General features: G+C 46.8%; 1 protein-coding gene across 1 annotated transcript; it reads left to right on the top strand.

Annotated features, from left to right (window-relative positions):
* The first annotated feature begins 2,585 nt into the window (after positions 1 to 2,585).
* Positions 2,586 to 21,542, top strand: LOC127580976 (insulin-like growth factor I). Its single transcript, XM_052034999.1, has 4 exons — positions 2,586 to 2,684; positions 7,715 to 7,856; positions 13,564 to 13,703; positions 17,618 to 21,542. The coding sequence occupies exons 1-4, from the start codon at positions 2,640 to 2,642 to the stop codon at positions 17,786 to 17,788; spliced, it is 498 nt and encodes a 165-aa protein (XP_051890959.1). The 5' UTR covers positions 2,586 to 2,639; the 3' UTR covers positions 17,789 to 21,542.
* Positions 21,543 to 27,901: the final 6,359 nt, after the last annotated feature.

A 27,901-nucleotide genomic window follows, 5' to 3' on the forward strand; every position in this document is an offset into this window, starting at 1 on the left:
GGGCTGGGGGTCTTAAATTGGACAGTGGCGCAACTAGTAGAACTGCTGCCTCACAGCTCCAGGGACCCGGGGTTCAATCCTGACCTTGGGTGCTGTCTGTGTGGAGTTTGCACGACCTCCCTGTGTCTGCGTGGGTTTCCTCTGGGTGCTCTGATTTCCTCCCGCATTCCAAAGACGTACAGGTTAGGAAGTTGTGGGCGTGCTATGTTGACGCCGGAAGCCTGGCGACACCTGCGGGCTGCCCCCAGAACACTCTACGCAAAAGATGCATTTCACTGTGTGTTTCGATGTACATGTGACTAATAAAGATATCTTATAGATCTGAAGTTCACAGAAACATACAGCACGGAGACATGCATGCCCAATGAGTCCATGTTGATGACCAAGCACCCTTTTGTAAGATAAGATAAGATAAAATAAGATAAGATTTCTTTATTAGTCACATGTACATCGAAACACACAGTGAAATGCATCTTTGTTTAGAGTGTTCTGGGGGCAGCCCGCAAGTGTCACTACGCTTCCGGCGCCAACATAGCACGCCCACAACTTCCTAACCCATACGTCTTTGGAATGTGGGAGGAATCCGGAGCACCTGGAGGAAACCCACGCAGGCACAGGGAGAACGTACAAACTTCTTACAGGCAGCGGCCGGAATTGAACCCGTGTCGCTGGCGCTGTAATGGCGTTACGCTAACCGCTACACTACCGTGTCTGGAAGTGTTACACATAGAGTCTCATGCTGACAAACACTGATTAGGAACTTGATGAACTGTTGACGGGCTACCTCTGAGCTTTACTTGGAAAAACATATTCTAATGTTAATAGTCCATTTAATTGATTTGGCCTCTTCTATCCTGAAATTGTCTGCAGCCCAGGATTCTAGAAGTTCTGATCTGGAACATCATACATCACATTCCTCAGTGCTGACCCGTCACTTAGATCACTTTGGGGCTTGGTTCTAAGCATGCCAAGATGATTCTGTGTCTTCAACTCTGCCAGCTTAACCAATTCCCTATGACTGTTACATAAGTCATTCAGCCATGGGGAGCACTGCAGCCATCGTGCCCGACAGTGGGAGTTGTTGCATGCCGATAGGAACAGGATTTCTTCTTCCTCCACCCACTGACAGAGGGAGAACGAGAGCAGCTCTGGATTCCGAGTGCCAACCCTGCCAGCTCAATCCTGGAGGAAGCAGGAGCTGGCAGACGTTTACAATGAGCTGCTGGGACTCTGCAGCCTTCAACTTGAGGCATGGAGACATGGAAACAGACCAAGCAGCCCACCACGCCCACAATGACCCATCCACAGCAAGCCTATCTTCCAGCACTTGGCCTGCAGTCTTCGGTGCCAAGGTAATTTAAGTGTTCGTCCAGACACTTCTTAAATGTTGTCAGCGACTCTGAGTCCACCAAAGTCAAATTCAAGTTCAAATTTATTGTTATGGGCTTACGTACCCAGGGTATAAATGCAATGAAAATTAGCCCTTTGCAGCAGCAGCACAGTACTTTACAGACATGACAACCATAAATTACATAAACTTAAATTAACATAAATTGTACAACAAAATAAACAAAAACAAACATAACGACGTTAGCGTAAATTGAGGGAAATATAGTCCAAGGTAGAATTACGTCAGTTCAAAAACCTGACGGCAGTGGGGAAGAAGCTGTTGTTGAACCTTGAGGTGTGGGGTCTTCAGGCTCCTGTACCTCCTGCCTGACGGCAGCATCGAGAAGAGGTCACGGCCGGGATGGTGGGGGTCCTTAATGATGGACGTCGCCGTCCTGAGGCACCGCCTCTTGTAGATGTCCTCGATGGTGGGGACAGCTGTGCCCGTGACGGAACTGGCTAAGTCCACCACTCTCTGTAGCCTCTTGCGATCCTGTCCATTGGAGTTTACATACCAGGCTGTGATGCAACCAGTCAGAATACTCTCCACTGTACATCTGCAGAAGTTTTTCAGAGTGTTCGATGACATGCCGAATCTCCTTAAACTTCAGAAAGTAGAGACGCTAGTGCACCTTATTCCACTGCAGTGTATCCCTGGTACTCCCCACTCTGGGTGAAAAATGTCCTCCTCAGGGATTTCCTCTTCCCCCCTACCCTAAATTTAGTTTTATTCACCTCCGATAAGGGGAAATGTTTCCTGCAGTCAACCCTATCTATTCCTCTCACAATTTTACATACCTCAGTCATGTCCCCTCGTAACCTCCTCCGCTCCAGGGAAAACAGACCTAGCCTCTTGAATTATTAGAGAGACGGGAGCAGTTTTACATTACACACCCACAATGTGGAATAATAACTTACACAGGCAAGGATCGTCAGAAATTGAATTCACAACGTGTCTGCTGGAATGAAGACATCAGCCAAAAAAACAGAACTGGCTTAGATTTTTTAATATGCTGCATTGATAATAAGATTTAAGAAGAAGGCAAGTCAAGATGCAGAGTGCATTAGTGGAAGGAGTGGAATGCAAGGAAAACCACTGTTTTTCTTTGATAAATTAAACTTTGAAAGTGGGCGGGTGTAACTGAGGGTAGGACTTCCCCTTGTGCTATAAAGCAAAGGAGTCCGACTCTCACCACATCATTAGCAGACACTGAGGGATCGCTGTGGAGAGTCGTACTGCAACCTCCATCATGAACTCTACACACAACTCCATCTGCTGCAGTTGTGCACTAAAGGTGACCCTCTTTGTGTAATAATCTTGCCAATTTGTGTTTGACGTCTAAAGTCAACCACAAGTCATCTTTATAATGCTCATGATTTAGGTTGAATTCCATTATTTATTGCTAGGGGGATTTTATGCTGGATTTAAAAAAAAAATTTGACATAGCAATTGGGGATTTGATGTGAAGCTTCAGTTGTTTCTGCCAGGGCATTAGTTTTTGAAGTTCTGCTCTTGCTAGACATGGACAACCGATTGTACAATCAAAACGGCAAAAAGAAAACAAAATTTAAAGTGGCTGAAGGCAGAGTATGGAGAAGGGACTCACAAGAAGGAGAGAGAGGAGCACCAAGACAGGGAGCACAGGAAGGTGAAAGAACAAAGGCAGCAAAGGGGGTAAAAAAAACAGTGGGAGGAGGGGAGAAAAGGGAACAAGAGGGTGCAAAATGACAGGAAGTTGGGCAGAACAGAGCGAGGAAGAAATAGAGGGAAAAAAACAGGAACAGGGCAGAGAAAGTGAGATGATGGAAAGCCAGATAAGAGAAGCAGAAAAAGTAGATGTAAAATAGAAGGAGAAAAATTGAAGGTACTAGCAATTGGCTTTTAAACTTATAAGCATCGAGTTTCATAATTTATTATATTCCTGTCATAATAAATGAAAAGCTGCAGAAGTGTAATTATTGGCAAAGATACAGAGTGATCATGACGGGGAACAGAGAGCTCTCTCCATCCACTTAAGAATCTTAACTTGAAATAATAGTGGTGTTTATTGGTTAAGTGTTTGATTGCTAACTGTCCTCCTGGCAAGGGAAACGTTCACAGCTGGGCTGGTGGGCAGGCTGTGAACCAACTGCGATGTATTGCAAGATTTATCGAAGGCTAATGCCAGAAAAGTTCAGAGATACGGATAAAGTTAAAAACATATCTTGTGATAGAAGGAAATGCTTTGAATTCTTATCCGAAGGGGATTCCAGAGCCAAAGCTCCAGGCCTCTGTACAGTATGTGTGCATAGTTTTGTGTACAGTCTATGTGTAGCCTGAGTATGTGAAGCCTTTATAGTTGGTGTGCATTTCATGTGAAGCACCCTGTTGTAGTGGAAGTCTATTCCGTACAATTTTCTGTGCTAGTGTGTACAATGTCCTTCTTGTTCTTATGTTATATGTCCCACTTATTGTCTGAGTCTGCATGTTTCCCTATGTACAGTATCACTCCTGGGTGTTATGAATGAATAATCTACTCGTTATTATGTATCATACCACACCTTGTGACTGTGTATGTCCACTAGTCCATTCAATGATGGTGTATAATACACTACCCTGTGACTTTGTGCACAGCACCCCGGCTGATTCTATGCACACACAGTACTTTAACTTGTGACTGTCTCTACAATATGCTGCCGATGACTCTGTAATGTGACTGTACGTTGTACCCCATCGGGTGACCATACGTGTGTGTAGTCTGGCTCAGTGACTGTGCATAATACTTAACCCTGGACTGCACGTGTTGTATCCACCCATTCTGTGTGTTACACTCGGGTGTTTGAATGTATATTGACAATGCCCCACACTGACCATGTCAACTGTATTTCTGCCTATTTCTGTACGTACTCAGCTGTAATTGTGTGTACACTGTAACATACACAGTTATTGTATAGTACCTCACCTTGTGACTGTCTGGACAGTATCCTGCCTGTAAATGCTATCCTACTCTGTGACTGCCTCCATGGTACCTGACCTGTAACTTCATACAACGTTCTGCCCTACGACAATGGAAAAACTGCCCCAATGTTATTATCTGTGTGCAGCATCGCATCCTATGATTGAGTCTGGGCAGCACTGCAAGCTGTGTACGCCACCCTGTGACTGTACAGTGAATGACCAGGTAACTGAAAACACTACCAGGCCCCATGTCTGAGTCTGTAGAGTGTCTCCTGCTGTGAGTACTTCTGTAACCCACCCGGTGACCACCTGTGTCACTATCTGGACAGGTCTCATCCTGTGACTCTGTAAATCACCCCATCCTAACATCCTAAGACACTTGTACACATCAAAGCCAGGTAACTGTGTCCTGTCTCATTCTGTGATTATCAGTGTTGTATCCCACCCTGTGACTAACTGTATACAGTATCCCAAACTGTGAAGGACTGCATACAGTATCCCACAGTGTGACTGTGTACAGTATCTCAAACTGTGACTGACTGTGTACAGTATCCCAGACTGTGATGGATTGCATACAGTATCCCACTGTGTAACTGACTGTGTACAGTATCCCACACCATGACTGACTGTATACAGTATCCCACAGTGTGACTGTGTACAGCATCCTGCAGTTGACTGTGTACTGTATCCCACTGTGTAACTGACTGTGTACAGTATCCCACCCTGTGACTGACTGTGTACTGTATCCCACAGTGTGACTGTGTACAGCATCCTGCAGTTGACTGTGTACTGTATCCTACTGTGTAACTGACTGTGTACAGTATCCCACCCTGTGACTGACTGTGTACTGTATCCCACAGTGTGACTGTGTACAGCATCCTGCAGTTGACTGTGTACTGTATCCAACTGTGTAACTGACTGTGTACAGTATCCCACCCTGTGACTGTGTACAGTATCCCACAGTGTGACTGTGTACAGCATCCTGCAGTTGACTGTGTACAGCATCCCACAGTTGACTGCATACAGCATCCCATTGTGTGACTCACTGTATACAGTATACCACTGTGTGACTGACTGTGTACAGCATCCCACTGTGTGACTGACTGTGTACAGCATCCCACTGTGTGACTGTGTACAGTATCCCACTATGTGACTGACTGAGTACAACATCCCAGTGTGACTGTGTACAGTATCCCACTATGTGACTGACTGTGTACAGCATCCCAGTGTGACTGTGTACAGCATCCCACTTGTGATTCTCACGTGCAGTACTCCACCCTGTAACTACCTGTGAGGAAGGAGCCCACTGACTGTGTTCATTACCCACCTGTGACTGTCTGTGTGCTACATGACCAGGTAGCTGCCTGTGTTCAGTATTCTACCCTAGGACTGACCATGTATAGTATCCAATCAGGTGTCTGACCGTGTATAGTATCTCAACCTGTGATATCAGTGAACTGCATACAATATCCCACCATGTGTCGGACTGTGTACATGAGCACACCCTGTGAATATCAGTACACTGTATCCCACCTGTGATCATTCGTGTAAAAAATCCATCCTGTGTTTGTCTGAGCATAGCTTTGGACACTATGTACAACCAGTCACAGGTCATTATCTGAGTACAGTACTTCAGCCTGTGATTGACTACAGCATCTCATGCTGTGACTGTATATAGTGTTCCCCCATCCCTTGTACAGTATCCCACCCTGTGACTGACTGTTTGCAGTTGCCTATCATGATACGGTGCACCATGTTTACAGTATTCCTCTCCAGTACTGTATTCGGTATCCCCCTTTTTTAGTATCTACGTGCCCTCTGATTATCAGTAAACTGTACCTCATCCTTTGTCTCTGCACACAGCGTCACCCCTGTAACTGTATACATTATCTTACACTGGTCAGTCCGTGTATTCTCTCTGAAGGTACATAAGTTTGGAAACATGCACCTCCAGGCTCAAGGACAGCTTCTATCCAGCTGTTATAAGACTCTTGAACGGACCTCTTGTATGATAAAGACAAAACCTTGATCTTACAATCTACCTCACTGTGGCCCTTGCACCTTATTGTCTACTTGCACTGCACTTTCTCTGTAACCGTAACGCTGTATACTGCTTTCTGTTAATCCTGTTATTGCTTTGTTCTACCTTGATGTACTTGTGTCTTGAAATGATCTGTCTGGATGGCATGCAAAGCAAAGCTTTTCACTGTATCTCGATACATGTGACAATAATAAACCAATTTACCAATGATATATCCTACTCTGGAATGGACTGTGTATGGTACTCGCCTCTGGGATTGACTGTGTACAGTATCCCAGCTTTATACAGTATCACAGTCCCCTCAGTGCTTTACATCTCACATTGTTTCTCTCTGTGCTGTACCCCAGCCTGTGACCAGGTATAATGATACCTCTTCCTGTTAGATGCTCAATAACAAATCACAGCCATTTTGTACACCTGGGTCTCATTTACCAGTGGAGGTAAACATGATTGAGTCTGATACTGGCCTTAAGTCGACACTGTGTGTTGTTGAGGCTTAGGGAAATCTGGTTGATATTTTTTGTCCTTAACTGAAGAAATTGGGTGGTGGGAAGGGATTACAAACAGGGAAAAGAGTGAAATCAACCCTAGCTTTAGTTCAGTTGAGGTGGGAATGTTCGGGATGCGGAATGAGGGCATCTAATTGGTAATTGATTTATTATTGTCACGTACAGAGATATGGTGAACACTGTTGTTTGCACGCCATCCATTTCACCACATCAATACATCGAGGTAGTACAAAGGGAAGAGCAATAACAGAACAGAGACTATAGTGTTACAGTTGCAGAGAAAGTGCAGTGCATTAGACAATAAGGTGCAAGGGCCATGACGAGGTAGACTGTGAGGTCAAGAGTTCATCTTTATCATATAACAGATCCATTCAAGAGACTCAAAACAGCTTTCCTTGAGGCTGGTGGTGCGTGTTTTCAAGCCTGATGGAAGGGTGGTGGGGGGAGGAGAGAATGTCCAGGGTGGGGGGGAGCCTTTGATTATGTTGGCTGCTTTCCAGAGGCAGCGGGAAGTGTAGACAGGGTCTATGGAGGGGGAGGCTGGTTTTCGTGATGGACTGATCTGTGCCCACAATTCTGCAATTTCCTGTGGTCCTGGGCAGAGCAGTTGCCATACCGAGCCGTGATGCATCCAGATAGAATGCCTTCTGTGGTGCATCTGTAAAAAATTGGTGAGGATCAACAGGGACATGCCAAATTTCCTTTTGAGTCTGTTTGTCAGCGATGTCCATAGGGCAGTGGGTACGTGTTGTGCTACGGAGTGTACACCTAAGCTTAGCTCACTGAACGTAACCCCCCGGCTGGTCTGATGCTTCTCTTTTTTCCTTCCCTGGACAGGTCCATACACTGAATCACTTTTGGATGCTCCTGCTTTGCCTCATTACTCTGCCCCAGTGGGTAGTGGTGGCTGAGAATCTCTGTGGCTCTGAGCTGGTGGACACGCTGCAGTTCGTATGCGGTGATCGAGGATTTTACTTCGGTAAGTTCTGGCTAACGCCTTTTGATTTAGGCATGTGTCTTCCAGCTAAACCATGCCCTTGCATTAGTGCAAATTGATGTGAACGTTTCCAACAGGCTGCTCGAGGACTATTTGGAAAACACATTTCGCCTTTGCGGGTTAATCATCTGGCCGCTAAACTGTGGCTTGTTGTGCTTCTGAGGATTCCTAAAGTTGCTTTGCAGCTTGGTCATTGTGCAGGAGGGTCAGCTAATCTGCACACAGCAAGATCCCATAAACAGTAGTGTGAAAACAATCAGATAATCTGATTTTCTATCGACATTCCACAAGGGATAAATATTGGCCAGGAGTCCCTGGGTACCTCCCCTGTTTTTCTAACGTGGTATCTCATCCTTAACACATTATCCGCCCCACTTCTCTCTCCTTCCTGCACCCACCTTTACTCTCACCCCTCCAATGCCAGCTTTACTCTCCTTGGGTTTAAGTTCAGCCAAGGACAATTGATGAGCTATGATTTACTTGAATGACAGGACTGGCTCATAGGGCTGAACAGGCTCCTCAATTTCTCATAATGGTCAATGCTTCATTCATTAGAGTCATAGAGTCATACAACAAAGAAACAGGCCCTTCGGCCCAACTGGTCCATGCTGACCAAGATTCCTATCTAGCCAGTCCCATCTGCCCGTGTTTGGCCCATATCCCTCTAAACCTTTCCTATCTGTGTACCTGTCCAAGCACCTTTTAAGTGTTCTTATTGTGTACCTGCCTCAACCACTTCCTCTGGCAGCTCATTCTATGTATTGACCTCCCTCTGGGTGAAAAAGTTGCCCCTCAGGTTCCTACTAAATCCCACCCCTCTCACATTAAAACTATGCCCTCTAGTTCTTGATTCCCCAACCCTGGGAAAAAAACTGTGTGCATTCATCCTATCTATGCCCCTCATGATTTTATACACATCGATAAGCCCCCTCACTCTCCTACACTCCAATGTATAAAGTCCCAACCTGCTCAACCTCTCTCCATAACTCAGTCCCTCGAGTCCCAGCAATATCCTCGTAAATCTCCTCTGCACTCTTTCCAGCTTAATGGCATCTTTCCTATAACAGGGTGACCAAAACTGGACACAGTATTACCAAAAGCGGCCTCGCCGGTGTCTTGTACAACTGCAACATGGTGTCACAACTTCTATTCTCAGTGCCCTGACTGATGAAGGCCAGTGCGCCAAAAGCCTTCTTCACCACCCTGTCTACCTGCGACAGTACTTTCATGGAACATTAATGCCTCCCAGGGATTTAAACCTGCCATCCCTTACGCACTCTCTTTTTGCCCCCCTCAGTGTCCTAAGACCTGGTCCAGTGAGCTGTTCTACTGTGCAAAGCATCACCTGGTAGGTTGGGATGGATAACAATTTGTCCTGTCACCCACCAGCCACTTTCTGAGTCCACCCACCCCCCCCCTTCCTTTGGTTCCACCTGCCCACAAGTCCCTCGGTGTAACCATCACTAACAATTTGTCCTGGTCCAGCCAAATTCATGCTGTGGCCAAGAAAGCCCACCAGCGCCTCTACTTCCTCAGAAGGCTAGGGAAATTTAGCATGTCCCCAGTGACTCTCACCAATTTTTACAGGTGCAGCACAGAAAGCATCCTATCCGGATGCATCACAGCTGGGTACAGCAACTGCTCTGCGCAAGACTGCAAGAAATTGCAGAGAGTTGTGGACACAGTCCAGCCCCTCACGCAACCCAGCCTCCCCCCCCACTGACTCCGTCCACACTTCCCACTGCCTCAGGAAAGCAGCCGACGTAATCAAAGACCCCTCCCACCTCAGTCATTCTCTCTTCTCCCCCCTCACATCAAAAGCTTGGGAGCACACACCACCAGGCTCAAGGACAGCTTGTATCCTGCTGTTATCAGACTCTTGGAAGGACCTCACATCAGCTAAAAGATAAATTCTTGATCCCTTAATCTCCCAATCTACCTCGTCGTGGCCAATGCACTTTAATGGTCTACCTGCACTGCACTTTCTCTGTAACTGCAATACTATATTCTGAATACTCTTTTCTTTTTACCACCTCGATGTGATTACATATGGCATGATCTGCCTGGATGGCATGCCAAGGTTATTGATACATCGTGGTACATGTGACAATAATAAACTATCACCCAATCTCCTTCCTCACCTGGTTCCACCTATCACCTGCCAGCCCCTGCCTCGCCCCTCCCCTTCACCTCCTTATACTAGCTATCTGCCCTCTACATTCCCAGTTCAGACCCAAAACGTCGACCATCCCTTTGCCTCCACCCACGCTGCCTGGCCCACTGAGTTCCTGAAGCAGTTTGGGACACATAGGACTGTCTCAGATGACATGTCCATCAGCAGTCCCGAGCCTTCCAACGGACGGTCAGTCACATCTTATGAGACATGTGCTCTCCTGTTTCATGGGTTCCAGACTGTTCAGAAGTTGGAACTGATCTAATTCCAAGACACTCCTAAGTATAGGATATGGGCTGTGGGTAAGTGAAGATGATTGGGTTGTCCGATGGGTTGGCTCCTGTCCTCTGTGAGTGGTTGGAATGTTTAATCTACAATATGAAATTTTGCCAGGTTGTGTCAAAAAAAAAGTCAGATGTTAAGTTCATTGGCCTTTTATTTCACTGGAATCACGGGGGCACTGAAGTTACCGTGTGGTTTTCTGATTCAAGTGTTCAGTGCTTTACTCTGCTTTACACCATAAGGCCCATATGTGGAGCTATATGGACCTAATATTTATACCAGATGTTTGGCCTGGAGCCAAGATTAAACTAAATAAGACTCCTTCTTGTGTCTAATTAAACCCAGTGTGTGCACAGATCATGTGAGCAGTTGCTTGAATTCAGTAGATAGGGTTTGGCCTAGTTCCAAAGCCCAGCAAGATAAGCCATAAAACCATAAGATATAGGAGCAGAGTTAGGCCGTTTGGCCCATTGTGTCTGCTCCACTGCTCAATCGTGGCTGAACCTTGTCAACTCCATTCTCCTGCCTTCTCCAGTAGCAGGAGAGTCGAGGATCCGAGGGCACAGCCTCAGAATAAAGGGACATCCCTTTAAAACTGAGATGAGGAGGAATTTCTTCAGCCAGAGGGTGGTGAGTCTGTGGAATTTGTCGCCACAGAGGGCTGTGGAGGCCAAGTCATTGGGTGTATTTAAGGCAGAGATTGATAGGTTCTTGATTGGTAAATGGGTCAAGGGTTACGGGAAGAAGGCAGGAGAATGGGGTCTATGAAAAAACAGACCTGACTGAATGGCAAAGCAGACTTGATGGGCCAAATGGCCTAATCCTGCTTCTGTATCTTATGGTCCAATTTACAGAGGCCAATTAACCTACTATCCCGCATGTGTTCGGCACGTGGGCGGAACCAGAGCACCTGAGGAAAGCCATGAGGTCACACAGACAGCACCGGAGATCAGGATCGAACCTAAGACTCTGGCACTGTGAGACAGCGGCTCTAGCAGGTGCTCCACTGTGCCACCCATTTTACCACTGATTAATTCTCTGTTTCCCTGAATCACATTGGCACGCTTCCTTTTCTTCTGCCTCATTGAAGGAATGGAACAGCCAGCTGACCTTTATATGTCCACACCTGGGAATCTTTGGCTGCTATGGAAATCTCAATGGACTGGCGGAACCAAGCCTACCCTGAGACTGGACGCACTGATGCTAGTTTAATCACTTCCTATTTTACTGCCATGCAAAACTAGGCTTGGACCGTCGCTTGGATGTGGTGCTGCGCTTCGGGTGCAATTGCCCACATTGCAAATCTTAGTGTGAACCCTGATGACTGTCAGATAGGGCGGCTCAGTGGCACAGCGGGTAGAGCCGCTGCCTCACAGCGCCGTAGACCCGGGTTCGATCCTGACCTCCGGCGCTGTCTGCGTGCAGTTTGCCTGTGACCTTGTGGGCTTCCTCTGGCTGCTCTGGTTAATCGACCGCTGTAAGTTGCCCCTAGTGCGTCGGTGAGTGGTAGAATCTGGGGGCAGTTGATGAGAACGAGGGGAGAATAAATAACAGGATTTTAATGTAGGATTAGTGCAAAAGGGTGGTTGATGGTCAGTGTAGACTCAATGGGATCAAAAATCTATTTCCACACGGCATCTTTCCACGATTATATAGCAATATATAGCATTCTATATAGTTGGTGATAAATTTTCTCCTTTCAGTCATCAGCTGCAATAATGTTGATCTTCCTCCTTCAAACTTACATGAATGCCAAATCTTCCCTCTCCTTGACAGGTCTGTCACCCTGTTTCCTGCCACTTTAATTCCACATTGCACTCTCACTCTGATCTTTCTGTCTGTGGCCTCTTGCACAGTTACAGTGAGGCCCAACATATGCTCAAGGAACAGCACCTCACCTTCTGTCTGAACACATTTCACCGGGACATTGCCTGCATTAGAACATAGATCGTAGAACAGTACAGCACAGGAACAGGCCCTTCAGCCCCACAATGTCTGTGCCGAACACGATACCAAATTAAATTAAATCTCTTCTGCCTGCACATGACCCATATCCCTCCATTCTCTGCATTAGTATATTAGAAAGTATTTGCTATAAGGAGAGGTTGGACAAACTTGGATTGTTTTCTTTGGAGTGTCGGAGGCTGAGTGACGACCTGACAGAAGTCTATAAAATGATGAGAGGCATCGATCGGGTAGAAAGAGTATTTTTTCCCAGGGTGGAAATGTCAAATAGTAGCGGGGATAGCTTTAAGGTGAGAGGGGAAAGTTTTAAGAGTAGGTGCCTGGAACACACTGCCAGGGGAGATGGTGAAAACAGATGCGATAACAGTGTTTCGGAGGCATTTAGAACAAGCACGTGAACAGGCAGGGAGTGGAGGGATGGAGACCATGTGCAGGCAGATGTGCAGTTTAAATTGGCTTCGTGGTCAGCACAGACATCGTGGGCCGAAGGGCCTGTTCCTGTCCTGTTCTATTCTACGTTCAATTCCAGCCCTCCGGAGTTGATGTCAAACTCTCCAACTTTAGGTAACTCTTTGACTCAGAACTGGCCATTTCTACCCTTCATCATTTCTGGCTCAGTTTTTCTCTTTCTATTACTGTAGGATTGTCCCACGGTCTTTAATACCAACACATTACGCAGACAAAGAAGCCCAACATGATCCATATCCCTCCATTCCCAGCACATCCAGAGGCCGTTAGGCACATGAATATGCAGGGTATGGAGGGATATGGGTCACTTCCAGGCAGAAGCGAGTTAGCTTAATTTGGCATCGTGTAATGCGCAGACTTTGTAGGACCAAGGGCCCGTTTCTGTGCTCTTCTATTCTATGTTCTAGGCGTCATTCACTCAACTGGTCTCACCTTATCAGAAATATTCCCTCTCCAGCTCCTCTTCTCCTGAATTTTTCTCCATTTTTCAGTTCTGATGAAGGGTCCCTGACCTGAAATGGTGACTGTTTCTCTTTCCACAAATGTTGCCCAACCTGCTGAGTATTTCCAAAATTGTCGGTTTTTATTTCGGGTTTCCAGCATCTACGGTGCTTTAGTTTTCATCCTGATACAATTGAACTGTCTCGGGCTGGTCTTCCGCTGAGAAGAGTCGGGACTCACTGCCTGGGAATGATATTGCACACAAGGATACACTGGCTTAGTGACAAGTACTCAGATTGATTGGCAAATGGTTAACGAGGTGTTCTATGTCAGAAAGTAACTCTGAACTCTGCTCTCCAGACAAGAATTCCGTGAAGCCGAGTACAGGGATTGTGGAGAGATGTTGTTTCAAAAGCTGTGACCTGCAGTTGTTGGAATCATACTGTGCGACTCCTCAGACGTCAAGGTCCACCCCAATGTTTGTCACTGCCCGACACCAGGTGAGGAGACCAGCTTCTGAAAGGAGTTAGCAGCCAAACTAAAGCTCCGATAATTAAGACAAGACAAGACAAGATTTCTTTATTAGTCACACGTACATCGAAACACACAGTGAAATGCATCTTTTGCGTAGAGTGTTCTGGGGGCAGCCCGCAAGTGTCGCCACTCTTCCGGTGCCAACATAGCATGCCCACAACTTCCTAACCCGTACGTCTTTGGAATGTGGGAGTAAACTGGATCACACAAAGGAAACCCACGCAGACACATGGGGAGAACGTACAAACTCCTTACAGGCAGTGGCTGGAATTGAACCCAGGTCTCTGGCGCTGTAATAATGTCACGCTAACTGCTACACTACCGTGCCTGCCCTCAGGAATAGTAAAGGGAAAAAGGGATAAAATTTATCCCAGATCTCCCTCTATTAAACAGATAGAAATGATTTTCTGACAATCCAGGGCATTAGGGCTTGCTCCGTGCTGTGTCTGACAGTAATCCCTCACCCTCGGAACTTCCAGCAGATTTCCCAGCCCGTTGGATGTTACTCCCTTCGATACCCAAACACATTGTCGTCTCACCTTTTGTTTTACATGTTACGTTGTACACGACAAAATGTTCCAGTGAATCCGCTGAGTGTAAAAGGAGTGGGAAATGTACAAGCACTCCAGATCCCCGCTCTGGCGACAAACTCACCCACCTTCCTGACCCCCCCCCCCACCCCTCCGGTGTTCCGGATTCCGATTCCAGATCCAGCTGCACTCCTGGGCCCCCAGCCCCATCCTGGGCCTCCAGCTCTGGCCGCACGCCCCTCTTCCACTCCGGACCCCTGTCTCCCCTCTCGGACTGACCAGTGAGCCAGATGCCGGGACCATAAGAATTTCCGAACATTAGGATGCCGGATTACCGGAGTTTTACTGCTTCAACTCAAGCACAACTGAAGGGATATGAAGTAAACTATTTGGCCCATACCAGCTCCTGGGAAATGTTGCCAACGGATTAGGGGGAATTTTACTGTCAGACACAGCAAGGAGTGAGCCCTAATTCCCTGGATTGTCAGCAAATCATTTCTATCTGTTTAACGGAGGGAGATCTGGGATAAATTTTATCCCTTTTTCGGGAAAAATTCTTTGGATCTGGGCATTGTTTGCAAAGGCAGAAATCACTGAAAGCTTGATGCTGAAAACAAATTCCTCATTAGTAGAGTGGTTTGTATCCGCTCGCGGGAGACCAAGATTCGAACCCCTGCCAGGAGACAGTCTGGGACGGCACAATGGCCCACCCGGTGGAGCCACTAGTCCGGAGAAGGCTAGACTGTCGAGCAGTAGGGGATTGGATTAGGTGAAGAGTCATGGAGCAGTACAGCACAGAAACAGGCCCTTCAACCCATCGCGACGATGCTGACCTTTCTGCCCATTTACGCTAACCCCATTTGCCTGTCTTAGGACCATATCCTTCCGTGCCTTGCTTATTGGAGTCTCTGCCCAACTGCTTCTTAAACTCAGTGATCGTATCTGACTCCACCACCTCCTCTGGCGCTGAGTTCTAGATATCTGTGTTAAAAACTTACCCCTCAGATCTCCTTTGAAACTCCTTCCTCTCACCTTAAACCTATGTGTTGTTTTTGATACCCCTATCATGGGAAAAAGCTTCTGACTTTCTACCATAGCTTTGCCTCCAATCATCTTATACACCTCCGTCAGGTCACCCCTCAGCCTCCTTTGCTCTGGGGAAAACAAGCCCAGCCACTCCTATCTTTCCCAGTAACTAAAGTCCTCCCATCCAGGCAACATCCCAGTGAATCTCCGCCGAACTCTCTCCAGCACAATCATATCCTTCCTATCATGTGGCAACCTGAACGCCACACAATACTCCAAGAGCAGCCTCACCAGTGTTTAGTAAAGATGCAACACATCGTCCCAACTGTTATAGGTTGTAGGGGTCTCCTGTGGGAATGAACACCAGCACAAGTTGGATCAATTCACTGTACATCCTAGAAGTTCCATCACTACATCTGCCGCACCCCAACTGTCCAACTTTTGATCACCATCCCTTCCTAACTCCTCCTCAACGTAATCTGCCTGACCCAGCCAAATGATTATCAACGTCAGTCAAGTAACCTTTGGGACCTAGTGTCCAAATAATAAACATTCAGAGAAAAGGAAAGAAAAATCCAGCAAAGTTACTGAAAGCTATTTCTCCTGAAGCTGTGGAGAGCGACTGTCCGTCTGGAGGACTCCCTAGAATTTGCAGCCTCGGGTGGGCATGAACCCTTGAGCACTTTGATAGCTGACAAATTCAGCAGGAGTGTGAAATAGGAACCGCGTTGTCTGGACACTTACCCCTCCTCTGTCCACCAGTCACCCACTGGCCCCTGTCTCATCGTTATCTTCTCCCCTGTATGTTCTCCACTCTCAGTCCTGATGCAGGGTTTCAACCCAAAACGTCGACAGTTCCTTCCCCCTCCACAGATGCAGCTCGACCTGTTGAGTTCCTCCAGCAGACTTTGTTTCTCCATTCCAACACCTGCAGTCTCTTGTGTCTCCACTAAATTGACAATGTGAGTAAAGTAATGGCCACAGATACCTCATCCCATCTACAGCCAGTCCATGCTTAAATCCCACACAGAAACATCCTCCCCCACGACCAGTCCCTTCCCACCCTGTATCAGATCCCTCTGCTCCCTCATGAATCCATTACATTAGTGCATTTGTGCTTCAATCATTCATTTATCATGAGCTTCATATTCTCCCCGCTCTCTATTTGAAGAAATTCCTCACAATTTATATTCTCGAACTGCATGAAACAGGAAACGATTTCTTTACATCCATCCAATCTGATCTCTCCCAAATTTTACAGATCTCCATCAAGTCCCTTCATCATCCTCATCTCCCCACTGAAGGGTCCCAGCCTGCACAATTCTTATGATGGTTGGAAATTCTCAGTGTTGCTTAACATATGTGGAGCATTTGATGTCTCTGGGCCTGTACTCGATGGAGTTCAGAAGGATGAGAGGGGGGATCTCTTTAAAACCTACTGGATACTGAAGGGTCTGGAGAGAGTGGACGTGAAGAGGATGTTTCCATTAGTAGGAGAGTCGAGGATCTGAGGGCACAGTCTCAGAATAAAGAGATGTCCCTTTGGAACTGAGATGCGGAGCAATTTCTTCTGCCGGGGGCCGGTGAATCTGTGGAATTCGTTGCCACAAAGGGGTCTGGAGACCAAGGCATTGGGTGTATTTAAGGCAGAGATTGATAGGTTCCTGATTGGTAAGGGGGTTAAGGGGAGAAGGTGGAAGAATGGGGTTGAAACCATTGCATGGCGGAACAGACTTGATGGACTGAATGGCCTAGTTCTGCTCCTATGTCTTATGAAGATGTCCTCGTAGACCTTGGCTTTTTTTCCCTTGAACCATTTTCTCCTTGGAGGAACAGTAACTTCTGATTGCGTGTCGGACGACGTGGTGTCAAGAGAATCAGCACAGGGAGCTAGTGGGCCTCTGCTGCCCGTCCCCCCACTAGGGCGGCGCCGTGGTGCAACTGGGAGAGCTGTGGCAAACCCGGTTCAATCCCGACCCTGGGTGCTGTCCGTGTGGAGTTCGCACATTCTCCCTGCTCCAGTTTCCTCCCACATCCCAAAGGCATGCGGTTGGTAGGTTGATTGACCATTTTACGTTGTCCCTTTGTGTGTAGGTGAGGCTAGAACGGGAGATGGGGGGGGGTGGAGTTGTTGGGAATATAGAGTGAATAAAGTAAGACATGTGGGAGCTTGATGGTCAAAGCAGACGACGGGATGAAGGGCTTGTTTCTGTCATGTGTGACTCTTTGACTCTATGACAATCCCCCTAAGCCCACGCTTGGCAATGCTGCTGATGTAATGAGCACTGTGCAATAAGTGTAATACTTATTTCATCTCACTTCAGGAAGAAAATTTACATAAATCATACAAAGAGACCTCCAAGTCTGCCCGATGGATCTCAAGAAGCAAGCACGTGGTTCAGGACCCGAGCCCATCCCAGAGTCAGACCTCTTTGATGGCGCTGTTGAGCAAGTTGCCAAAGAAGGCTCCAGAACCTCAGAGAACGAGGTTATGATAGCACTAAGGAAGGAGAGATGGCAGGATGCACTCGTTCCTACTGCTCTTTCCTCGTCAATGTTACTGTGAATTCAATGCCAGTGATTGAAATCAGAATGAAGAAGTGAGCTGGATTGAACCAGTGGTTTTCGTTCAATAAAACATTTTGCTCATCACTTTAGATCGTGCTGTACTGAAGTGTTTTGCACACTCTCCTCACTCTGCTGCCTCTGCAATCGTCTCATGATCTGGCCTTGAGGAAGAAACTCACAGGACTTCAAAAGGTTCCGTCTCAAATTGCCCCTGTAGCTGATATCTACTTTCACGTGGGCTTTTTCTTGGAAGAAAACAAAGAAATCTGGACAAAACATAACTGAAAACCGTACCCACTCGCTAAGTTTCCTCCGGCAACAAGAAGGCTGCATTTCTGGGGACAAGTTAACTAACAAGGTCAAGTTTATTGTCAAACAGCATTAAAAGCAATGTGCTGTGGATGCTGGATATGAGAACTATAAACAGAAAGCGCTGAGGATAGTCAGCAGGTCAGGCAGTATCAGTGGAGAGAGAGGCAGAGTTAGTTGCTTCTATGATCTCCTATCAGAACTGGTTTAGCCATCTCATTCTTTCCTCTCCCTCTCCAAAGATACTGTCCAACCTGTTGCGTATTTCCAATATTCCTTCTCCCTGTAACCAGAAGTCAATATCGGTAATAAGGGCTCCATAGCTGGATATCTTGAAGTCAAGTGTTTTACCATAGGGTTCTGTCGAAACCCTAGATCCAAACAAGAAACATAGAGGCTGGACAGGGCAGGGGGGCAGTGGCGGGAGAAGGAGGGGAGAGGAAGGTCGCATTAAATCCTTTTGTGAATTTTGCATAGCCGAGGACCTGGTGTGAATCTACTCACAAAGCACCGTTCTCTCTATGAAGTCTTAAGCAAAATGAAACGAAATCAGGTGTCGCATCGGACAGTTCCACAATGATCAAAGGTGCACCTTATTTTAAAGAGGAGAGTTCTGAAAATTGGTGCTGGTCGATTCCAGTGAGTATTGCAGGCGCCCATTGTGTCTGATGTCAAACTACCTGTACATGTATTTAATGCCTGTTGACTTATTTGTATGTATTCCATTGTAATTTCTTCAGTACCACGTGACATCATTACAATTCTTTCCCAGTATTACACTGCTACACTACATTACAGTGTGACACTACCATAATCCATTAATATGTTATGTAACACAGCATTGCATCATTGATCCGCTGATTTTCAGTAGTCACAGTGGATGATATGCTTTATAGACTGAAAGATTTTCTCATCTTTATATTGTCAATGTGCAAAGGAATAAAAAGGAGATTTCCACTGGTCCGCCATCATTTGGGAACCAAAGTTAGAGGCGGAGGTTCAGCACAGTCACTGCTGGATAAGTAAACTGGTTCAGACCTTATATCCCCCAGGGAGAAGTTCCATCCCACCCACAAGCCAGTGTCATGGGTACAACCTCAGTGCCCACTTGATCCTGAACTGGAGTTCAGGCTCCATTGTCACTCGCCACTCACTATCCCTTCCACGCTCACCTCAGCCTACTGTCTGCTGAAGCTCCAATCCGTGCTTCTGTTCTCTCCATTTCCAGGATTCTATGCTCTGCAATTTCTCCTCTTAGCCACCCAGCCACACTGCCCCTTTCTTCCTTTTGGGAATGATCTTACGTTGAACCTAAGCCTTGACCTAGCTTTCTTGTCAGCTGCCCTGCAGTCTGAAGTGGTTTGTGTTAGTTTTTGTGCGACCGGTTTGGGACGTTTCTCTACAATAATATTCCTATATAAATGCAAAGTAGAGTCATATTGAGATACAGCACAGAAACAGGCCCTTCAGCTACCCAAGTCCACCCCAACCATTAACCACTCATTTACACCAACCCTGCATGAATCCCATTTTTTTATTCTCCTGACATTCCCATTAACCCCTCCAGATTCTACCACTCACCTACCCGCTAGGGGCAATTTACAGTGGCCCATTAAACCACCGACCCACATGTCATTAAGGAAACCGGAACATCCGGAGGAAACTTGTGGGGGTCACAGGGAGAACGCATAAACTCCACGTAGACAGTGCCTGAGGTCGGGATCGAACCCGGGTCTCTGGCACTGTAAGGCAGCAGCTCTACCAGATGCGCCACTGTGCTACCGTGAACCGATCAAGTGCAGTGGTAGCTGGGTTAGATTTTTTTTAAGGGGTATTTCTTGGTTCCTGTGATCAGAGGAGGGAAGAATGGACCCAAATAGTGTGACTACCTTGGGGTCTAGATCATACACAGATTACAACATCCAAGCTGGTATCTTGGCCCAAACAGTCCTTACACTCCAAGTAAAATATAAAATCCCTTCCCAATTACCCACTCCATTCCCATATCCTAACATCCATCGTTCCATAATTTTCCCCCCCGATCAAATGGATCTATTCTCTCTATAACATTTCATACTTAAAACGAATCATAAAGCTGTAATGCCTTTCACTGAAGGAGGAGCCAAATAATCTTCCCATCACTTTTACAACGTCACAAACGACCAGTGAAAATGTCCTTTAGTCTTGGGATGGTTTGAGAGTTCTGTTGGAAGAATTTGTACTGTTATTTTCTATTTATTTAGAATTCTGTACACTTCATAAAATCAATGCATTGTACCTCAGCAGCAAGTCAGGGACCCGTGTTCTGAATTGTTATTGGACAGAAAATAAATTCCTGCAGCATTTAACAGGCGGTGAAACGTAAAGCGTGATTGGACTTTCAATTAGTGTTGCAGGTGAGAAATTTTGTATCACACATTTTCTATGGGATAATTTTTGTAGTTGACTGGAGCTCCCCGCATTTCTTTGGGTGGACTCAGCCTTACAGATTGAGAAGAGCCCGGGTTGAATCCGTGAGCTGTGAGGGCAGTTGCCAGTTACACTATGAGAGGCCTCAATACCACTAAGGTAGAGAGTGTTCCCCATGGAGAGATACAGCATGGAAACAGGCCCTTCGGCCCATCGAGTCCATCAACCACCCATTTAATCCTATATTACTCCCATTTTTATTCTCCCCCCTGATTCTACCCTTCACCTACACCCTAGGGGTAATTTACAGCAGCCAGTTAATGGACCAACCTCCACACTTTTGGAATATGGGAGGAAACCGGAGCACCCGGGGGAAACCAACGCTGTCACAGGGAGAAGGTGCAAACTCCATGCCGACAGCACCCAAGGTCGGGGTCGAACCCAGGTCTCTGGTGTGGTGAGGCAGCAGCTTCTACCCACTGCGCCACTATGGCACCCTGCACCTAGTGAGGGAACTCAGTGTTGATACCTACTGCAGTCCAATTGATGGTTGACACTCACGCCTTGGATTGAGGGGGGTGTTCCAAGATCGGTGACCAAGTAACGGAAGTGCCTTCAGTGGATGGTGAGGTCTTAAGAAAGGGAGGGGACAGGAAACCAAATTGTGACAGTGAGGCCAAGAAGCAAGACAGAATACTCCCTGCTGCTGCTGATGGGATGGTGGGCAGGTGGGAGGGTGATCGAGCACCCCAGGGAGGGGACTCTTCAGTGAATCCGCGCCCCACCCCCCAACCTCCCCAACCCCCCACCCCATGCATACCTGGTCTTGGACGTACAGGGTTCCGTCTGAAAGTTGCACCTTTGAACTGTGCAGTTGTTTTAAGTGTGTGATGTGCTGTGATACTGCACCTGTCTACAGACACACAGGTGGTGGTACACAATAAAGAAAGGGTTTCACAAATTCACTACGTGTCACTGATTTATTCCATACTTTAATGTTGGTATTATAACTATGATATTATGTAAAAGGCAGATGCATTGGAAGCCGAAGCAAAGGGTCTATTAGTCAAGACTGTGATAACTGGTCCAGGGGTGGAATGGACGAGACACACCTCCCAGAGCAGGTATCAGATCCCACGTACCACCGTGGGCATTCTCAGCTCTTAAACAGTGCGGTCTCTTTCAGAAAAAAGTGTCCCCATCCTACAGATCCGTATGGATCCTTTCCCCACCTCTGCAGGATCTCAATGATCCTTTCCCATCCTTACAGATCTCTACAGATCCTTTCCCTACCTCTATAGGATCCCTATGAATCTCTATGGACCCTTTTCCAGCTTCAAGATCCAAGGTGAAGAGCAATGGATCCACAGAACCATTCGCTGCCTATTCCTGATCACCACCAGGAACCCGTTGGATGTATTTATTGCCACCTTCAGTTAGACCACAGATCCACTCCCTGTCACCTTCGGTGAATCCATGGATCCATTTCCTGTCACCTACACTTACCTCATGAATCCATTCTCCATTATCTTTAGGGTCCCTGTGCCAACACAACCCTGAAGCCAGGCATATCTGGATAAGGGGAGCCACTCTGAGAGACCATTATGTCTCAGAACTATACTTCCATGGATTAAAGAAATGAATTAAAGAAAAGAATTCAGAATAATGAGGTAGACCTTTGTGGTATTTGACTACAGAAACATGATGATTTCTATCGATGCTTATTGCTATAACAATTCTGTCAATATTAGGAAAGCACCAGACAAGTGTTCTCAAAGAACTGTGATATGTTAGATGTGTGTGTATTGCAGCATTTGCCTTCAGATTTTGGAAACGATTGGCAGGATTTATGTTGATTTACACTGATTTTGATTTTGCTCTAGCCTCAAGTTTTTTAACTGAGGAACTGTGGTAGTCTCTAGCCAGTGGTTAAGGTCTGGCAATGATATAAGCACATGGACCATACAGTATAGTGGCTTCCATTGAATTCCTGAGTAAGTTCCACAGCTTGTCAGGTTGTGATGGTGTACAACACACAGAGGTTTCAGCTCCAGTTCCCAAAAAGGCTTAGCTATAAATCTAGTTGTTTGATGACTGGACCATTGGTATAAATCACGAGGGACAATGAAATCTGAGAGGTCATTGTGAAGTTTGTAAGATACATTGCACAAGTAAAGTAGGTGGTAAATCAATAACTCCTCGTAATTGGTAGTTGGTTTATCGTTGTCACACCTATCGAGGTACAGTGAAAAACTTTGTTTTGCATGCCATCCATACAGATCATTTCACCACATCCGTACATTGAGGTAGTACAAGGGATAAACAATAACAACGCAGAATAAAGTGTTACAGTGCAGTGCAGGCAGACAATAAGGCGCAAGGCCATGATGAGGTAGATTGTGAGGTCAAGAGTCCACCTTACCGTACAAGCAGAAAATACATACAGCAACTTACTGGCCTGTCCTCTTTATCCCATTATTCCTCCAGTATCCAGAAACCTATTAATACCTGTTTTGAATGAAATTAATGACCAAGTCTGCACAGATCACCAGATAAAGAATCACCACAGAATTCATCACACTCTCAGTGAAGATATTGCTCTTCATATTGAACTGCAGCGGCTTGTGTTCGATTTGACTTCCACAATATTTACCAGAGAAATAGTTCAATCAATTCAACTCAAGTCAGAAATCATGAGCAGGAAGGGAAAGGGTTAATTGATAGGTAATTGGTTAACTGCAGTTGCTTCAAACATGCAGTGGACTTCCAAAGGGCTACTTTGCTCTGTCAGCAAGGTTCCCAGGGTCTGGTGAGTGTAAGAGACAGGAGTAGTCCATAGGCTCCTTGAACCTGCTCCAATATTCGTTGAGATCATGACTGATATTGTCTCTCAGACACCAGCTTCCTGCCCTATCCCTGTATCCCATTGTTCATCCAGTATCCAGAAACCTATTAATACCTGCTTTGACTGAAATTAATGACCAAGTCTGCACAGATCTCCAGATAATAGAATCAGCATAGAATTCATCGCACTCTCAGTGAAGATATTGCTCTTTATTGTAGACCAAAGTGGGCTGCCCTTGTTTTGATACTGTGACCCATAGACCTAGACTCTTCACCCAGCAGTATCATCCGCTCTGCATCTGGCCTGTTGAGCTCTCGAAGGACTTCTCACATTTCAACGAGGTCACCTCTCTTCCTTCAGAACATTAGAGAACACAGGGACAAGAGACCGCAGATGCCGGAACCCGGAGCAGTAAACAAACCGCAGGAGAAACTCAGGGAGTCAGGCAGCATCTGCGGAGGCAAAGGGACGCTTGACGTTTCGGGTCGAGACCCTGCACCGGGGCTGAGAGGGTAGAGGGCAGATAGGCAGTGGTAAGGGGGAGGGGCGAGGCAGGGGCTTGCAGGTGATAGGTGGAACCAGGTGAGGAAGGGGGGGTGATGGACAGGTGGAAGGGGGGGGGTGGAGTCACTGGTGGGTTATAGGTGGGAAAAAAGAGGAAAAAAAGGAAAAAGTTGTAACCGCCACCTGCATCTCCCCGTTACCGGTCACTTCAACTCCCCCTCCCACACTATCACTGATATATCAGCCCTCAGCCTCCTCCACCGCCAGGAGAATTCCAAGCGCAAACTGGAGAAACAGCACCTCATTTTCCATCTTGGAACCTTGCAGCCTAACGGCATGAACATTGAATTCTCCCACGTTAAGTAATTCCCACACCCCCCCCCCCCCCCCCACACACCCCCACCCCCCCCCCCCCACACCCACAACCACACACACACACACCCACACACACACACACGCACACACGCACACGCACACACACACACACACCCACACACACACGCACACACACACACACACACACACCCACACACACACACACACGCACACGCACACACCCACACACACACACACACCCCCACACACACACACCCACACACACACCCACACACACACACACGCGCACACGCACACACCCACGCACACACACACACCCACACACACCCACGCACACACACACGCACACACACGCACACGCACACACCCACGCACACACACACACCCACACACACACACGCACACACACACACCCACACACACGCACACACACCCACACACACACACACGCACACACACACACCCACACACACGCACACACGCACACACACACGCACACACACACGCACACACAACCATGCCTCTTCTTTTCTTTCTGAGCCTATATTTTTTCTACCCCTTTTTTTCCTTTCCCTCTCTCCGCTTACCTTCGACCCATCCCCCAGTGGATCCGTCCTCCCCTCCTCCCCCACACCTGCCTATCTCTATCTCTCACCTGCATCTACCTATCACCACCCTGTGCCCTCCCCGCCTCCCCTCTTTTGTCCACCTCTGCTTTTCCCTCCTATATATCGGGCTTCCCCCCTTTTCTGATCTTCAGTCCTGAAGAAGGGTCCCAACCCGAAACGTTGACCGCCTGCTTTTCTCCACGGATGCTGCCTGGCCTGCTGAGTTCCTCCAGCGTCGTCGTGTTTTTCATCTGGATTCCAGCATCCGCAGTCCTTTGTTTCTCCGGGGGAAAAAAGGGGGCAGTTGGAGTGAGGTGGGGAGAGGGGAGGAGGAGGAAGACTGATAAGTGGAAACAAAAGGCTTTATCCTTGTCCTTGAAGCACAAGCGCAGGTGTTTAATTTCGAATACAACCAGCTTGGTGATTTTGCAAAGGGGTGCTCAACAGCCAAAGCCATAAATGAACACAGACCAGGCCAAATTATAAAGTAGAACTTTCCCTAAGAAATTGCATCTAAAGAGTTATTAGAATGTGCAGACTATCACTTCAATTCAAAACAACGCAAAACTGGAATTAGTGTATATTTAGCCAGAGGGTGGTGAATCTGTGGAATTCGTTGCCACAGAGGGCTGTGGAGGCCAAGTCAATGGGTGTATTTAAAGCGAAGGTTGATCGTTTCTTGATTAGTGAGGGTGTCAGAGGTTACGGGGAGAATGAGGCTGAGAGGGAAAAATAAATCAGCCATGATCGAATGGCAGAGCAGACTCGATGGGCTGAATGGCCTAATTCTCCTCCTATGTCTTATTGTCTTGAGGTATTGTGATCTGAGACTCAGTCTACTCTTGCTCTTCCCTGATGACAGACCCACTGTCTTTAGGAAGCAGTCTGGTGAATTTTCGCTGCACTGTCTCTATCGCAACCATATCCTTTGCTCGTGTCGGGAGACCAGAATTGTGCACAATACTCCATACGTAGTCTTAACTCTTGTACTTAAACCCTCTCTCAGTAAAGCCGACATGCCATTTGCTTACCTAATTACCTGCTGCACCTACGTTTAGTCGCTCAGTGAATCGTGTACTAGGACACCCCGTTCCCTCCGAACATCAGCTTTTCCCAATCTCTCACCAGTTATACTCAAGCACTACAGCCAGAGTGGACGATCCCACATTTCTCCACGTGGTACTCCACACGTCACGTTGTTGTCACCCACGTTGTCACCCTGTCTGTAGCCTCACGAAGCCTCTTTGCACCCTCACCTCAACCCTCGTCCCTCTTTAGTTTTGTATCAAGGGCAAACTTGGCAACGTTACGTGCGATGCCCTTGGCTGAAACGGTGGATGCAGAAAACAAGAGACTGCAGACACTGGAATCTGGAGCGAAGGACAAACTGCTGGTGGAACTCAGCGGGTCGAGCAGCATCTGTGGAGACTGAGGGACAGTCGACCTTTCGGATCGAGACCCGGCATCAGGACTCAGATTATGCGTGACTGCGGCGCAAGCAGGGACACCTGTCACAGCCTGCCAACCTGAACAGGACCTGTTTATTATCTGCCTGTTAACCAACTCTCCATCCATGCTAGTTCAGGACACTGCACTTCCATCTCCTCTAACCCTGCCCAGTGTGGGACTTCTCTGAAAGCCTTCTGAAAATCCAAATGCAACACACCCACCTGCACCCCCTCATCTGCACCACTAGATACGTTCTCAAGGAAGTCCAATCGATTAGTCAAACATGATGTCCCATTCATAACTTCGTGGCTCAGGTTACTTTCTGAAAGTCTTGTAATTGGTATATTATCGTCATAGGTACTGAAGTACAGTGAAAAACCTCAGTGTCCCCTTCTGTTAGTATCCATGTGTCCTCTGCTTATCTGCGTACCGTATCCCATCCTTTGCACACAGTATCACCCGTGTGACTGTGTACGTTATCTTACTCTGGTCAGTCTGTGTATATGTCCTACTCTGGGGTGGACTGTGTATGGTACTCGCTTCTGAGACTGACTGTGTTCAGTAACCCATCTTTGTAAAGTCAGCAGCTTTAAATTCCTGGGTGGTAACATAACAGACGACCTGTCCTGGGCCCAGCACATAGATGCAGTCTTAAGAAAGGCAAACAAGTGTTTTTACTTTCTTAGGAGGTTAAGGAGGTTCAGCTTGTCACCGAACACTAACAAACTTCTGTCGAAGGTGTCCTGACATGGTCTGGTACGGCAGTTCAAATGTGGAGGACTGTATGAAACTGCAGAGAGTAGTGGACTCTGCCCAATACAATGCCTGTGATGCTGCTACAAGTATTTTTCGCTGCACCTGTGCATACATGTACTTGTGCATATGACAATAAACTCGACTTTGACTTTGACATTGACTTAATTTATATCTCACACTGTTTCTCTCTGTGCTGTACCCCAGCCTGTGACCAAGTATAATGATATCTCTTCCTGTTAGATGCTCAATAACAAACCACAGCCATTTTGTACACCTGGGTCTCATTTACCAGTGGAGGTAAACATGATTGAGTCTGATACTGGCCTTAAGTCGACATTGTGTGTTGTTGAGGCTTAGGGAAATCTGGTTGACTTTTTTTGTCCTTAACTGAGGAAATTGGGTGGTGGGAAGGGATTACAAACAGGGAAGAGAGTGAAGTCAACCCTAGCTTTAGTTCAGTTGAGGTGGGAATGTTCAGGATGGGAATGAGGGCATCTAATTGGTAATTGATTTACTATCGTCACATGTATCAAGTTAGAGTGAAAAATTGTTTTGCATGCCATCCGTCCAGTTTATTTCATTGCACCAGTATATCGAGGTAATACAAGGGAAAAGCAATAATAGAATGCAGAATGAAGTGTTACAGTTACAGAGAAAGTGCAGTGTAGGCAGACAATAAGGTGCAAGGCCATAACAAGGTAGATTGTGAGGTCAAGAGTCCATCTTATTGTACAAGAGGTCCATTCAATAGTCTTATAACAGCAGGATAGAAACTGTCCTCGTGCCTGGTGGTACGTGCTTCCAGGCTTTTGTATCTTCTCATC

The sequence above is a fragment of the Pristis pectinata genome, chromosome 20 (assembly GCF_009764475.1).
Source record: "Pristis pectinata isolate sPriPec2 chromosome 20, sPriPec2.1.pri, whole genome shotgun sequence".
NCBI classification, from domain to species: Eukaryota; Metazoa; Chordata; class Chondrichthyes; order Rhinopristiformes; family Pristidae; genus Pristis; species Pristis pectinata.

Excerpts from the sequence above, each read along its gene's own strand:
- LOC127580976 (XM_052034999.1), top strand. The coding sequence starts at position 2,640 with ATGAACTCTACACACAACTCCATCTGCTGCAGTTGTGCACTAAAG. Across the intron at positions 2,685-7,714 it reads GCTGCAGTTGTGCACTAAAG|GTCCATACACTGAATCACTT; the intron begins GTGACCCTCTTT and ends TTCCCTGGACAG. Across the intron at positions 7,857-13,563 it reads TGATCGAGGATTTTACTTCG|ACAAGAATTCCGTGAAGCCG; the intron begins GTAAGTTCTGGC and ends TCTGCTCTCCAG.